Below are 15,260 nucleotides of genomic sequence, written 5' to 3' on the forward strand. Positions count from 1 at the left end.
TAGCACAGAGGTCAGTAAGATACACATCAGTAGAAACCAAAATGTTTTTTGGATGCTTTATTGTATTTAAATAAATTATGCCAAATTTCTGTAATGTTTTAAATATGAATAACTGCAATTCATCTCAAAGTTGTTATTCATATGAATAAATCATAACTATGCATCATATTATTTTCTTTAGCTATAACATCCAGATTCAGTTATTAATTGGCAGTCAAAAAGAAAAAGGAAACTTCATATCACGAGGTAGAAAATAATCAAACAGTAGCAAAACCAAACCAAACCAAACTACTCCTAGTTGGTGTGCGCCTTGGCCAGTGGGGTTAGCATTCCTGCATTCATTCCCCATGGTAACTGTAGTGCAGTATGGTTTATAAATAAAGAACCACCTTCCTAACACTGAGAATAAGTTGCATATTGCACAAATACTATATATATGAAGTTTTTCCAAACTTTTTAAAATTCCTATTTTGATTTTTCCTTAATAAATAGGAATCACTTCTTACTAAATTATGATTATTTGTATTGTAATATGATGTAAGTTTAATTGATATTTACAGTAATTACCAAAATAATGTCAAAATCTTTACAATGACTGGTACCGTTCAGAGTAACTTTATCATATGTGCACATTTGCGCACTTTCTATCTGCACTAGAATCTTTCACAGTAATTGTGAAACCTTGAGAAGAGGTGCTGGGGTTTCCTGACTGAAAGTAGCAATCCCCCACCCACAGTGGTGCGGTATAGTCCAGCACTGTATACACACGCATCAGATCAGCGTGACACGGCAGCGTGCCGCACCCCAGTCTTAAGCTGCTACAGGATCGCAGCTAGCTGTTGCTTGAGATGACCCAATGCACTCAGCTCACTGGAGCAGGAACTGAAGAGGTCAACACTTTTGCTCTCTAACACCACCCAGAACCATCCAACCACACCTTTCTCCATCCCCAGCTCCAAGTCAACACAGTTTCTGTCCAGCAGGTGACACTCTGTCCATGAGCGTGAGAGTCTGGGTCATTTTTCAAATGCCTTGGGATCCAGGCTGCGTGGCTGTGGAGGACGTTAGTACTGATGGAGAGTTGTGTGTTTATCATAGTACAAAAACACACTTGATGTGTTCCCCTCAGATGTTTGTTTCTTTTGTAGCAATGAATGACCCTGTCATTCGTTTTACACATTTTTCATAACTGCGCACATTCAATTTCAAGGGGCAGGCATGTATTTATTTCAAAAGAAGCTTCTTCTCTGTGTCTACATAAACTCCACTGAGCACTATCATGCATTATGGAAAACCCATGAAGGAACGTGTTTTTCTCCTTAAAGCGGTTTCCCAGTGACATGTCCCCCCAGGGTTGCTGGGGCCCCTGAGGTCGCTGAGGTCACACTGTCCTCATTCTCTTCCAGGAACGTCCTGCAGGACGTAAAAGCAGAGTAGATCCTGGAGGAAAGCCCAGCGATGTCAGTGGAGATGTATGGCAGGACACCTGGAGTGGCTTGGTTGTAGTAGGAAAGCTGATACACACACACACACACACACGCACAACCAAGCAAAGCTTGGGTAAGCCTTATACATGTGAACATGCTTTGTCAGTGAGTGTATGTTTTATTATACACTTCAGTCAAAAAGAAGTTACTACTTGACTGGTTTGAACAGGATTTTTTGAAACACAACTTATGTTGTATGATTAAAAAATCCTGGACTTCCCTAGAGTTATGAGTTGGTGTTTGGTACAGTTAGTGGGTGCAGTTAATCAGAAAATCTTCACAAATACACCTCTACACACACACACACACACACACACACACACACACACACACACACACCCCAGTACACCCGTAACCTGTATAACATGACCAGTACACCAGTAACTGTGAAGAATGCTGTGGGAGTGTACAGAAGCCCGTGGTGGGAGGGGTACCTTGGTGTGGGTGGCCTCTTCCTCTACACTAAAGCCCGCACAAAGCACCTCCCCCCTGTTGTAGTCCGCCGTGGGCGGATATGCCGGCAGACTCACGGAGCAAAGGGCAATCCAGTAAGGGTCCCTGTGAGGGACAGAAAGGCTCTTAAGAAAAGGATCATCTTTCATCCTGTATTGGATGGTGATGCACTTCGCTCCCCCCCCCCCCCCCCCCCAGTCAACGTCTTCTTTTTTTCATAAAAATATAAAGATCATGTTCCTATTGGAACAATTAGAGGTATAGGATATAGGCAGATCATAACATTCTGACATACATCTTATAAAAACAGAGTAACTGTTTTTACATTTTGTTTTAATTCTAGAAAATCTAGATTAAACAGGATGGTTCCGTTATGAGCTACAATCGTAATGTTTGTCGCTGACGCACTTACCCAGAATCACAAGGGCGCCTCCTGGAGGCCAGGAGGATGAAGTCCTGCACCTTGCCTCCTTTGCTAACAGAAGGCGTAACAACGCGGTAAATGGTGTCATCTCCGTCTACATGGCTGATCACCTCACACTCTCTGAAACATTATTCATTAGTAGCAACACCACAAACAAACATGTTAAACTATTTAGTTTTCCATTATGCAAAACAGAGAAGAGATACTGTAGAACAAATTAACAGGCAGTGGTAGAGCAGCGCTTATGGTACTTGATTAGTGGTCAGAAGGTTATTGGTTCAAGCCCCTCCACTGCCAAGTTGCCACTGATGGGCCCCTGAGCAAAACCCTTAACCCTCAATTGCTCATAATTGTAAGTCGCTTTGGATAAATGTGTAAAGACAAGGCTTTCGTTATCTTTAGATTTGTTTTTTGTTTTTTTTACTAATTCTGTGTGTGTATTATATAGTCTCTACTGCCTTTTTGTTACCAGCCTGTCTTTCTGTTTTCTATCTGTTTGTGCGTACTTGTAATGTGGGTCCCACTTGTGTCTGCATTTGAGGTCTGACAGAAGCACAAACACCTTCTCTGCTCCCACGGCAACGTGAGTCTCCACCTTGAAACTCAGCATGTGGTTTTCCTCCAGTGTGTACAGACTGACCTGGGAACAGCAGAAAGTCCCCACCCTTTACTTGGCACAGCTGTGTTTCTGCTCTACGAGTGCTGGATATGCAGTTATTTTAAGCCCTTTAAACGGATCACAAAATAAAAAGACGACAGCAGTTTGGTTGTCCTTAATGCTCTAAAGCAGATCTGACATTATTGTTCTTGTGTGATGTGTTGCTCAGTGTGAAGTGTGAAGAGTTTAACAGGACTATATGTGGTTGGACTGAAATTCAAACCTTCTTCTTCTCCGAGGTGAGGACCCAGGTGTTCCGTGCTGCAAGCATCTTCAGTGCGGATACGTTATTGAAGCTGAGGTACATCTGGGGAACAGATGTTTTCACTCAGCCACAGTTGTGCCAGTGTGGTACCATCTACAGTGGTACCAGCACCACATGTCTCAGATTTATCACACAAGAGCTCAAAAGGTTTAAGAGTTAGAGATCAGGTGCATCATTTACTGCTGTTCAATGTCCAAACATATGTTTGTGTCCATAAGCGTGCTTAATAAATTCTGTCAGCTCCCAGTGGAGATCAGTGTGGCTGGAGATGTCGTTATCCTAGAGAGCCAGTAACATCCTGGTAGGTGTTCACACAGCATCTGTAGTTTGGCTGCGTGTTGACATATGTGAGCACACACACCTGATTGGCTGCGTGTTGACATGTGTGAGCACACACACCTGATTGGTCGGGTCCCATGGCACTGAGAGTGGAACCTCACTCTGCTTGCAAGAGATGATGTACTTCCTGTAACAGGACAATCACATGACTGTTTGGGGTTGAGGGGGCCATGCAGACAACTGTTGCTACCACGTGTGTTCAGTGTTTACTGGCAGTATGACAGAACAAGAACGGAAAGAATGAGTTCATTGTCTGTGTCACTGTTCCACTGTGATATAGTCCCTGTAAATGTACGGTGAGATCTTGGGTTAGAGAAGGACAGACGAACTATGTTGCACTCTGCTTTTACCTTCAACCTCTGGCTTGTGCGAGATCTTTGTGTTTACGTGCAAAAAAATCACGTGTGGTGGCTGCACTAGTGTAATTACCTGGCTAAACTGTGATTTCTAAACTCAAGCCTAGTTTTGCCTGTAAAAGTATCTGTGGTGTTCACCTCTGATATTTCCGGTACAGTTTCATGTATGTAAGAAATGTGTTGTTCCTTGTGTAAACTCTTTTACATAACCTGTCTAAGCGGATCTTCTTCCTGGCTATGGCCTCCTGAAACCGCCTCCTACCATCCTGTAGACACCAGAGGTCACGGGTAAAACGTATACAGATCTAATTCCGGGTCAGTGCATACATACAGTGCCAGATCACAAAGACTTAACACACTGTAAGATGGCAGGTAAAAATTATTGTCAATTCTCAAGGATTTTTTAATGTTTCACAGGACACGTAACCTGCCAGTCATTCCTTCATCTCACAGTGATCATCAACCTTTGCCCTTGAGAAACTCTCTCTGTAGAGTGTTTATTTCCAGCCCCAAAGTCAGACCGCCCAAGGAATGCAGATCTGCAGGCGAGGGTCGATGACCCCTCTGTCACATCTGGTCTAAACAGTACAGTATTTGCCCGATCTGTTTCTCTGCTCATGATTCAGAAGCTGCCACCAACATTCGTGCAGCTCAAACGATACCGGTATACTCACCATGGGCTCTGGTCGTATCCGTGGTAATGTGCATGGCTCTTTGTTGTGGTCTAGGACCTCGAAAGTCATGAAGGCACTGTTGATGTGTCGTAGCGGTTCTCCACCCTGATAGGCCTCCGCACACACACCCACCTCCATACTGTAGTGGAACACGCACATATCCAAACACCTAAACACTCACACACACACACCTCCATACTGTAGTGGAACACCCACATACCCAAACACCTAAACACTCACACACACACACCTCCATACTGTAGTGGAACACCCACATACCCAAACACCTAAACACCTAAAAGTGTGCTTGTGTTTGTCTCGTTGGATTATGATCTGGTTGGTTAAGGTAGGCTCTGAGTTCACTTACTTTTGTCTTAGATTCTGTGAAACTCAAGGCTTGTTGTCTAAACCTAGCTGTTAGTTGCTTGGTAGCAGTAATCACTACAGGTGTAGTTTCACCCTGACGTTAGGTGTGAACTGAGTGGCGGGCTCAGCCCTTATTGAACCGAGTTAAATTAGGACAACTCCTGTAGCGGTAATCAACATCTGGATAAGGTTTGGTGGTGTTCTCAATCAGTTCATCTACATCTCACCTACAGGACTTCACAAACTCAGCTAAGTATCTTCTCATATTATCTCATACATCCACAAATCAAGCATCTGAAATGTGCTGAGAACCCCTGAGAACGCGGTGACTCCGGCTGCCCTGTCCTCTGCCTTTTCATCCACACGTTCTCCGAGGCGTCTCAGCATTAGCATCCCTACGCTTCCTACACTTCCTGGCTCTAACAGAAACATGGATCTCCCCTGAGAACGCGGTGACTCCGGCTGCCCTGTCCTCTGCCTTTTCATCCACACATTCTCCGAGGCGTCTCAGTGACTCCGGCTGCCCTGTCCTCTGCCTTTTCATCCACACATTCTCCGAGGCGTCTCAGTGACTCCGGCTGCCCTGTCCTCTGCCTTTTCATCCACACGTTCTCCGAGGCGTCTCAGTGACTCCGGCTGCCCTGTCCTCTGCCTTTTCATCCACACGTTCTCCGAGGCGTCTCAGTGACTCCGGCTGCCCTGTCCTCTGCCTTTTCATTCACTCATTCTCCGATGTGTCTCGGCAGGGGTGGTGGCACAGGTTTACTAATGTCACGAGAGTGGCACTCCACTTTCCTTCTCTACTCTTTCCATCTCCTCTTTTGAATTTCATGCCATTACAGTGTCTTTCCCCACCAAACTTCTTATCATTGCCATCTATTGCCCTCCAGGTTCCCTAGATCACTAGATTCCTTAGATTTCCCCATTGAAGGAAATCCACTCATTCTCCTTGGTGACTTCAACCTTCCATCAGACAAGCTGCATTCCTCCTGCATCCTTCCGCTGTTGACAGCATTCCACCTCACCCTCAACCACTCTCCTCTGACTCACAAAGCGGGCAATGTTCTGGACCTGATCTTCACCCACACCACATCGGACATCACAGTCACCCCCCTCCACCTCTCGGACCATCACTTTCTATCCTTCTCTCTCTCCCTTCCTTCTCTTTCCATCCAGTCCTCCCAAACATGTTCCTCCTCCCTCTGTCTCAATCTGCACTCCATAACTCCCTCTTCCCTTACTTCTACTATTGTGTCCACCCTTCCTCACCCTGACTCTCTATCTTCTCTCTCTTTGGATACAGTTACAAATACTTTCATTTCTACACTCTCCTCATCAGTGAATCTTCTGTGCCCTCTCTCCTCTAGACCTGCTAAGTCCTCCCCGCCTGCCCCCTGGCTAACAGAAACACTTCGCTGCTACAGGAGAGAACTAAGGACTGCAGAGAGGTGGTGGAGGAAATCTCGCGTAGATTCAGACCTCAGCTCATACAAGCCTCTCCTTTCCAAGTTCTCACTGGAAGTAACATCTACAAAGTCATCCTACTACAGAGAGAATTTCAAATCATCAGCATCTGATCCACGCAAGCTCTTCACTATTTTTTCTTCTCTCCTTAATCCTCCCCCTCCCCCTCCTTCCTCATTTCTTACTCCAGAGGATTTTATCACCTTCTTTGAGGAGGAGGTTGCAGAAATCCACCAGTCCTTTTCCACTGTTCCCACTCCTCCAACCAAAGTGCATTCCCCAACATCCAACTCTCTGACTTATTTTTCTCCTCTCTCCTCAGATGAAATTCTTCAACTACTGACTTCCAGCAATCCGACTACATGTCCGCTGGATCTGATTCCTTCTGCTCTGTTCCAGACAATTGCAAGAGATCTGCTTACTTTCATCTCTGTCATCAACAACTCCTTATCTTCTGGATATGTGCCTACTGCATTCAAATCCGCCATGGTGGTACCAATCCTCAAGAAGGCCACACTTGACAGCTCCAGCGTTACCAACTACAGACTGGTATTTTTCTTTCCTCTCAAAAGCCCTTGAATGAGCAGTTTATAATAAATTGTCTCTTTTTCTCACCCAGAACCAGCTGCATGATCCCAATCAGTCTGGCTACAAACCGGCACATTCTACAGAAACGGCCCTCATAGCGGTGACTGAGAAACTTCAGCTAAAGCTGCCAAACAGTCATCTGTTTTGATTCTTCTAGACCTTTCAGCAGCCTTTGACACAGTGACCCACAACATTCTTCTCTCTGTTCTTTTCAGGCTTGGTGTGACTGGCTCTGCTTGGAGATGGATTCAGTCCTATCTGGATGGACAGTCCTATCGGGTTACATGGAGAGGATCCACATGCAAACCATGTAGACTCTCCACTGGAGTCCCACAAGGCTCAGTATTAGGCCCCTTTCTCTTCTCTTTGTATACTTGTTCTCTTGGTGATGTAATATCTTCTCATGGTTTCTCCTACCACTGCTATGCTGATAACACTCAATTATTTCTTTCTTTTCCAGGTCTCCAGACGTATCTCGGCATGCTTGACTGACATCGCATCATGGATGACAGCCCACCACTTGAAGCTCAACACCAGTAAAACTGAGCTTCTGTTCATCCCAGGTACTCCCAACCCTTACCATGACCTCACTGTTTCCTTTGAGAACTCCCTGGTATCACCATCTGAAGCTGCCCGTAGCCTGGGCGTAACTTTGGACAACCAGTTGTCGTTCTCAGCTCATGTTTCTAATCTAACCTGGTCTTGCAGATTCCTCCTTTGTAACATACGAAGGATTCGACCCTTTCTTTCGCAGGAAGCTACCCAGGTGGTTGTGCAGTCTCTTGTGATCTCAAAGCTAGACTACTGCAACTCGCTACTTGCTGGTCTTCCTCTAAGAGCCATCAAACATCTACAGCTTGTCCAGAATGCAGCAGCATGACTGGTCTTCAATCTTCCGAAGTTCACACATTACTCCACTGCTGCGCTCCCCTCATTGGCTCCCTGTAGCTGCACACATCAGATTTAAAACCTTGATGCTTGCCTACAAATCAAAAAATGGACCAGCCCTTTCATACATGAGGTCAATGGTCAAAGCCCGATCTGTACCTCGAGTACTTTGAACCTCAAGTACGGCTCTGCTTGAAATACCTTGCTTCAGGTCTCATGGACGATAAGCATCGAGACTATTTTCTGTCCTGGCTCCAAGATGGTGGAATGAACTCCCACTTGTTGTTTGGACAGCAGAGTCCCTTGCAGTCTTTAAACGCAGACTGAAGACTCATCTATTCATGGAATATTTAAAGGACAACTGACACTGCTCCCTTATTGACTGACTAATTTAGTACTTATTGTAGGGCATTATTTATGCTTTTTAACAAACTCTAGCACTTATTGTTTATAGCACTTATCACTGTTTAAGATAGACCTTATGTATTTTGCACTTCTAGGTATCAGCATTCATCCCTGTATTCTACAGTATTCTAATTCAATAGTATGTTTAATTCTAACCTACTATACTGTACTTGGATATATTCTATGAGTAAATGACAAAGCACTTTTGTAAGTCGCTCTGGATAAGAGCGTCTGCTAAATGCCGTAAATGTAAATGTAAACACTCACACACACCCACCTCCATACTGTAGTGGAACACGCACACATCCAAACACACACACACACACACACACACACACACAGGCACACACACCTCCATGCTGTATTTTAACACCCACATATCCAAACACATGTAAACACACCCACCCTCCTACATTCTGTAGTGGAACACCTACATATCCAAACACTCCTAAACACTCACACACACACACACACACACACACACATGCACACTCTTACCTTTTCCTGAATGCATTGTTGACGATGGCCTTCAGGACCAGTTGGTCTCCCATGTGTGATGGGCCCCGGAAGTGAAACATGTCTATGCTGCGCAGGGTCGGGTGAGCATTGCATAGGCGACTGGGAATGAAAACAATAGCAGCAGAGGAATGCTGAGAATACTGGGAATGCTGAGAATATTGGGAATACTGGGAATGGCTGCTGCCGTACTCCAGAGTAACACATGCCACTCTAATGCCCTGTGTTCGTTTCCTTTAGGATACATTTAGCCTAACCCATCTAGAATCAAAGCAGGATAGTGTCTCATAGCTACATAGCTCTTATATTTCTCTTCAATAAATCAATCTTCTTATCTAGCACTGTGCACACCAGTTTATTCAAACTATTTGTACATGTTTACCATTTCATGGTCAAGTAAAGTATTCAGTGTTAAGTTACTTTCTTAAAACATTTACTTCTTAAATGTTTCTCTGATTTTTGAGTGTGCTTTTTTTGTGCCAGTTTGGTGTTGTGTTTAGGCTGGTGTAGCCATTAAGGTCAGTTTGTTAGTGTTGCTTTGTTAAGATCAGTTTGGTGGTGGTGTTTTGTTAAAGATGCTTTGTTAAGGCAGACTGCGGTGAGCCTTACCTGGCTGAAATGGTGGCCACGTTCTCCATCCAGGCCATGATCTGGCCACCAAACGTGCTCACCTGGTGGTTGGTGTGAGGCGGAAGGACAAGCTCCACACTCTCCACCCGTGTGCGCTCCGCCGGCACGCCTTCTGAGCACTGCAGGTGCTCATCCGCTGCCACGGAAACACACAGGGCAACACGTTGCTGCCGCAACGCAGCGCAGCGGAAACGCGCGCCGCGACCGCCACCTGTGAGTGGTGAACGGTGGGGTCTGATCCCCTCCACTTCAGCTCGGCTTTCCCCATACGGCATTGACACGGAGGAGTGAATTGCCTATAATTACGCTGATTTATGGAGATGTTTGCCGAACTATCTGGGACAGATATCAAATAAACAGGATGAGATCAGCTGGGAAGTGAAAAGGGAGGTGGGCCTGGCTGTAAGGAGTACGCTCGTTACTGAACGTAAACAAACACACCTGCTTCTGACAGCTCAAGCAGAGATGGTCTGTGTAGCATCTAAGCACACCTGTCAGATCTCCAAATAATAATTTGCATTAGCCTCTACCATTTTCATATATTAATCAGAGAATGGTGCTTCTGTAGGAATTGTGGCTGCATTGTTTGAGTGCTGTCTGATCTCATATGTGAGAGTAGAGCTGCAAGTGCTGATCTCAGCTGTCTTAGAAGACTTGTTGTAGAGCTGGCTATGTCTGATCTCACCTGGCTGAGAGTGGCAGTTTGTGAGGAGGTGATGTCTGATCTCACCTGGCTGAGAGGGGCAGTTTGTGAGGGGGTGTTATCTGATCTCACCTGGCTGAAAGGGGCAGTTTGTGAGGAGGTGAAGTCTGATCTCACCTGGCTGAGAGGGGCAGTTTGTGAGGAGGTGAAGTCTGATCTCACCTGGCTGAGAGGGGCAGTTTGTGAGGAGATGATGTCTGATCTCACCTAGGTGAGAGGGGCAGTTTATGAGCAGGTGATGTCTGATCTCACCTGGCTGAGAGGGGCAGTTTGTGAGGAGATGATGTCTGATCTCACCTAGGTGAGAGGGGCAGTTTATGAGCAGGTGATGTCTGATCTCACCTGGCTGAGAGGGGCAGTTTGTGAGGAGATCTTTTATGATCTCTGCATGGATCAGCCTCATTCTCCTGCGTTCTGCTGCCAGGCTGTACTCTATTTGCTCTGCCTGGGTGTGTGGAATCACCTGCTTCAGCTGCACACACACACACACACACACACACACACACACACAATCACCAGCATTAAATTAACCTCTATTATGGGGTTTTATTTTGACCCAGGTAAGCACTGGAGGTCTTTCAGTGCTGGATATCACTTTGCAGGTAACGAGAGGTCGTGATCTGCATTAGCTGATTTTCAGCCAGATTGGAGGTGTAAATCGTGGACGAGCTCGTCCTGTCGCGTCTGCGTTTCTGTGAGCTCTTCGCAGCCCCTGTGTTAGTCTGTTATTTAGGCAGATGTGTTGTACCTTTCCTGCCTCGGGGCGTCGAGCCACAAAGGTAGAGAAGGCGTGACACACACTCCACTGCCTGCTACTGTAGAGGTCCTCGCAGGTCACAACAATGCCCACCTGAGAAAAACAAACACACACAGATACACACAAGATATTGTGTTTAGCATTGTCCCATATCACAATGAGTAAAACACACACACACAATCATCCCTCATTGTCAGGTCTGATTTGGCCATTTATATTCTAAAGAAGTCAGTGATGCAGACAGAGAGACATCATTCACATCAGCACGACTTAAATGAAACAGTACAACTGAAATGAAAGATGTTACTGGGTCATGTACTGGGCCGTGTATTGGGTCCTGTACTGGATTGTGTGCTGGGCTGTGTATTGGGTCCTGTACTGGATTGTGTGCTGGGCTGTGTATTGGGTCCTGTACTGGATTGTGTGCTGGGCTGTGTATTGGGTCCTGTACTGGGTTGTGTGCTGGGTCATGTGCTGGGTCCTGTGCTGGGTCCTGTGCTGGGCAGAGTGGTTTGTGATTATACAATCTTTGGTGAACTGTCCCAAACCTCCATGCTGGATGTGAAGGCTCGGTTCACTCTCGCTCTGATACTGACAACCTGTCCCACCCTGTGGACAGACACACACACGGCAGTTGGACCCACTGCTGTCAGTACTGCACATAACTGAGCGGAAGTGTTCTTTGAGGACATGTCTGATTACCCTATGGTCTGCTCAAAGTGAATGTCATCCACAGAGGCTGTGACACAGGAACACCCAGCATGCCTTTCAGCTGTGAACAAACAGAAGTAACACACACACACACACACACACATACACACACTTACACCTAAACAAATCCACTGCAGGTTTACAGTCACACATCTGTGAGGTCTGTAATGTCAACAAACAAAATTTTGGAGCTGAGAATCACACTGTCATTCAGAAAGAAGCACTCTGGGGACACTCTGGGGACACTCTGGGGACACTGTGTGGACACTGTGTGGACACTCTCTGGAGTGTCACAGTAGAGCGTTTGATTCGCCAGCACACGCCCTCAGCTCAGTCCCCATACCACAACTGAGCCATGTCAAAGCCCTACCTCTAACACACCAGAGAATCTCTTCTGATATAAATACCAAGAGTGTGACCTTCTAGCTGACAGGGTTAGCCTCACACTCAGGCCATTCTCGTCCCTGCCACTGGGAGACGAGCTGCACACAAACGCCACACTGCTACAGTGGAATACAACCTACTTACAGAGCTTCGTAAACTACACCATCATTTTCACTCACACACACACACCTGAAAGGCAGGCGGTGGAGTCCATCCACTTGAGCAGCTGGCCAATGCTGAGCTCACCGCAGTGGTTGGCGTGGCAGGGGAGGACGATCTGACTCATCTTCACCTCTGTAGGGTTCCTGTACACCTCCCCACCATCGAGGATCAGCGGTGGCTCCTCCCACTCCACTGTAGCTCCAACCTCTCCAGACATGACCACCACCCTCCACACCAGAAAGGGAGCGATCTGCAGGAGGCTTGTGGGACTCCTCTCCTGCACACAGGGCCACGAAAGCTTGTTGGCTCACTGGCTCAGTGTTGAGTTTAAAAGATTTTCAACTGGAGTATCCCATTATTAAGAATGATAATAGCTCTAAGGTACAGAGGTAGATTATCATTCTACTACACATGAGCTGTTAGTGTTGAAAGGACATCCCTCCACCTAATCTCTGTATGGTGATGTCAGGACATTTTTAGCACTCTATAAGTGAATAAAACCTCTAAATTAAGTTGTATTTTATGCCTTAATTTGGTACTGGAAGAATTACTGTGTGAGCCGTTTGCTTAAAGCACAGTAATCTTTCACGATAACCACTTAGAGTAGGGATTCCGTGATTAAATGCTACCTTCTTACATTTGCCACAGGACTATAAGGTAGGAATACTGTTCTGTGGACTCCAGATCTAGCGTGTGTGGCTAGGCTCTTCAGAGCAAAACACCAACTTGGCCTCAGCTACAATACATGGTCCAGTCAAGGAGAGTGTTTACGGAGCTCTTTCAAAGCGAAGCAAAGCTCACAGTGACTGCAGTTCTCTGGTAGCTTCCATGCCTGCCTCTGTGTGGTTATGATTATACTTGTTATGATGCTGTGATTATATGGTTATGATCTTTAAACGCAAGTTTCCACACTCAGGTTTACTTTGTCACAGAATTCTCAAAATACTTAAGTAATCTACATGCCTTTATAAAAGACTGGACATACATATTTCCATTTGTAACTTTAAATATGAATACCTGGATTTTTGATTTTTTTCTTCTTTAATGTTCTGATATGTATTTTGCCGTCTAAGGTTACCTTTACAACTACTCTTTCTTAGTTCTGGGCATTTCGGGGTATTTTAACAGCGTAACGAACCTATTACATTATATGACGTAGACTCGATCGTAAAGGGTCACGTTTGACGTCACAATGTGGTGGACTGGTCCCTAATTTCATTTGCATAGTAAACAAGCATTAGATATAACGCGCTCTAAACAGACGGTTTAGTTTAATATGTGCTCATTGTCAGTGCGTCAATCATAAACTTTTCGTTTGAACAGCGTATAGGATACAAAAAGACAATAAACTTCATTTTACATTTTCTACAACATTTGACCTTCAGTAAAAGCATTTAAGATTTACAGGCGCCTAAGATGTGGCCTGGAAACTGTGGCCGATTAGTTTGCGAAAACAATCCAGTCCAGCACACGGAGTGGTCACTTGCCTGTGCAACTCTGAACGGCCAAAGCTTGCGCGTGACAGAACCATAGCCTGCGCGGATTTCTCAGATGGTAAGCAAGCTGAAAAGCTGATGATGTCGTGTTGGCTCTATATAGTGTTAAATATACTCATCGACTGAATAAGTCACGATAACATTAATAAAAGCTATTTGAAATGCAATCCACCCTAACGCCAGCTTTCTAGCCAAGGGTGCAATATGTGACACGCCAAAACTCAACAAACAGAAGTTCAAACATATAACATATGCATAGGTTCTGATTTCCCATACATTTTATAAATGTAGAAAAATAATTCGCACTGGTTTGTAATCGAGAGTAGGCCTATAACCCAAACGTGTTTGTAGGTCGCCGACTGCGCACATCCTGTCCATTTAAAGAAAGTCCCGCTCAGAACAGTAAAACACAGACTTACGTGTGTTGAACACCGTTTATGCAAATCACATCTGCGCGACAGAATGCGGTAGTGCACGTATTTACTGAATCTGTGGAGGACGATAATGGCACTGTCTCGCTCCAAAAGCCAACAGCCACCCCCCCCCCCCCCCCCCCCCCCCCCCCCCCCCCCCCCCCCCCCCCCCCCCCCCCCCCCCCCTCGCGCGCTAGGACATGACATGCCCGCAGCCTGCACGAGGAGCTCGAGGTTGGAGTGACGCCCAGAAACGTATTAAGGTGGACCGCGCGAGGGGCTGGAGAGCTGGACGTCCTGAAGACTTTGCGGCTACTGTTAGTTCACTTTGAAAAGCAAGGTTATAGCAGTTAGAATCCCTATAGTGTCTCAGTCCAGACGCAGCCATCTGCTGCGGGTTTAAATAAATACGGTATTCTTTAGTGTTAAAGCGTAAATAAATGTTCAGGTAGTTTCGTCCGTGAGACCTTTATGTAAGGTCAGCCGTGACTGGGGGGTGGTTAAGTCCAGCTGCCAGTCCAGGTGGGCTAAGACACCGTTCAGGACAGCACGGATCGCGGCTGTAGGTTTGCTTATTTGACCTGTATTGTGGAGGCAGAGCCCACGAGGCATTTTCACAGCCCACTTCAGATAGGCTCTTTCCCCGTAATTTCCTTTGGTGAACAAAGTTAATAAATGTCTCTTCTCAAAGTAACAGTAAAATAAAAACCGAGTTAATCTGAAAAAAAAGCCCCACCCAGTTTTAAACGCTTCCTGTCCTCATGACTTCAAATGAAATTCGGCTATTTGAGATTTGGACTATTGTGACTATTGTACCATGCACTGATTACTTGGCGTTAATATAATATATAATATTTTAGAAAAAAAAAAAACTCGCATCAATCAGTCCTCAGCGTTTCCTCGTTTTATTCAGTTAGTGCAAGTTAAAACTTAAAATGTTGAAAAGCTGTAACGTAATACCTTCCATCAAAGTATCTTTAAAATAATTGCAAAAAGCTAGAAAAAAAGACACTACTCGGCCGCTCAGAAAACGTCAGCGCTTGCCGTGACGTAATAGCCTTTCCCGGCTTCCTATTGGTCTCCGCCCTTGTCAGTCAAACCCTCCCCGCTCGCGACAGTCA

The 15,260-nt window shown here is 45.6% G+C and overlaps 1 protein-coding gene across 2 annotated transcripts; it reads right to left on the bottom strand.

The window, feature by feature from the left end:
* Window positions 1-44: 44 nt before the first annotated feature.
* acot11b (acyl-CoA thioesterase 11b) lies at window positions 45-14,265 on the bottom strand. Of its 2 annotated transcripts, XM_027025258.2 has the most exons (16): window positions 14,146-14,265; window positions 12,258-12,507; window positions 11,676-11,745; window positions 11,522-11,582; window positions 10,965-11,066; window positions 10,559-10,688; window positions 9,493-9,649; window positions 8,866-8,985; window positions 4,657-4,795; window positions 4,193-4,248; window positions 3,687-3,753; window positions 3,246-3,329; window positions 2,871-3,004; window positions 2,353-2,484; window positions 1,922-2,045; window positions 45-1,514 (listed from the first exon to the last, which is right to left on the bottom strand). In XM_027025258.2, the coding sequence occupies exons 2-16, from the start codon at window positions 12,445-12,447 to the stop codon at window positions 1,320-1,322; spliced, it is 1,761 nt and encodes a 586-aa protein (XP_026881059.2). In that variant the 5' UTR covers window positions 12,448-12,507; window positions 14,146-14,265; the 3' UTR covers window positions 45-1,319. The 2 variants fall into 2 exon arrangements, with proteins under 2 accessions (XP_026881059.2, XP_026881060.2); XM_027025259.2 differs by lacking the exons at window positions 45-1,514; window positions 1,922-2,045 and having other exon boundaries at window positions 2,391-2,484; window positions 2,927-3,004.
* Between the last annotated feature and the right edge of the window lie 995 nt (window positions 14,266-15,260).

Source organism: Electrophorus electricus, chromosome 23 (genome assembly GCF_013358815.1).
Source record: "Electrophorus electricus isolate fEleEle1 chromosome 23, fEleEle1.pri, whole genome shotgun sequence".
NCBI classification, from domain to species: domain Eukaryota; kingdom Metazoa; phylum Chordata; class Actinopteri; order Gymnotiformes; family Gymnotidae; genus Electrophorus; species Electrophorus electricus.

Excerpts from the sequence above, each read along its gene's own strand:
- acot11b (XM_027025258.2), bottom strand. The coding sequence starts at position 12,447 with ATGTCTGGAGAGGTTGGAGCTACAGTGGAGTGGGAGGAGCCACCGCTG. Across the intron at positions 9,650-10,558 it reads AAACTGCCCCTCTCAGCCAG|CGGATGAGCACCTGCAGTGC; the intron begins GTGAGATCAGAC and ends TTTCCGTGGCAG. Across the intron at positions 4,796-8,865 it reads AACAATGCATTCAGGAAAAG|TATGGAGGTGGGTGTGTGTG; the intron begins GTAAGAGTGTGC and ends GTTCCACTACAG.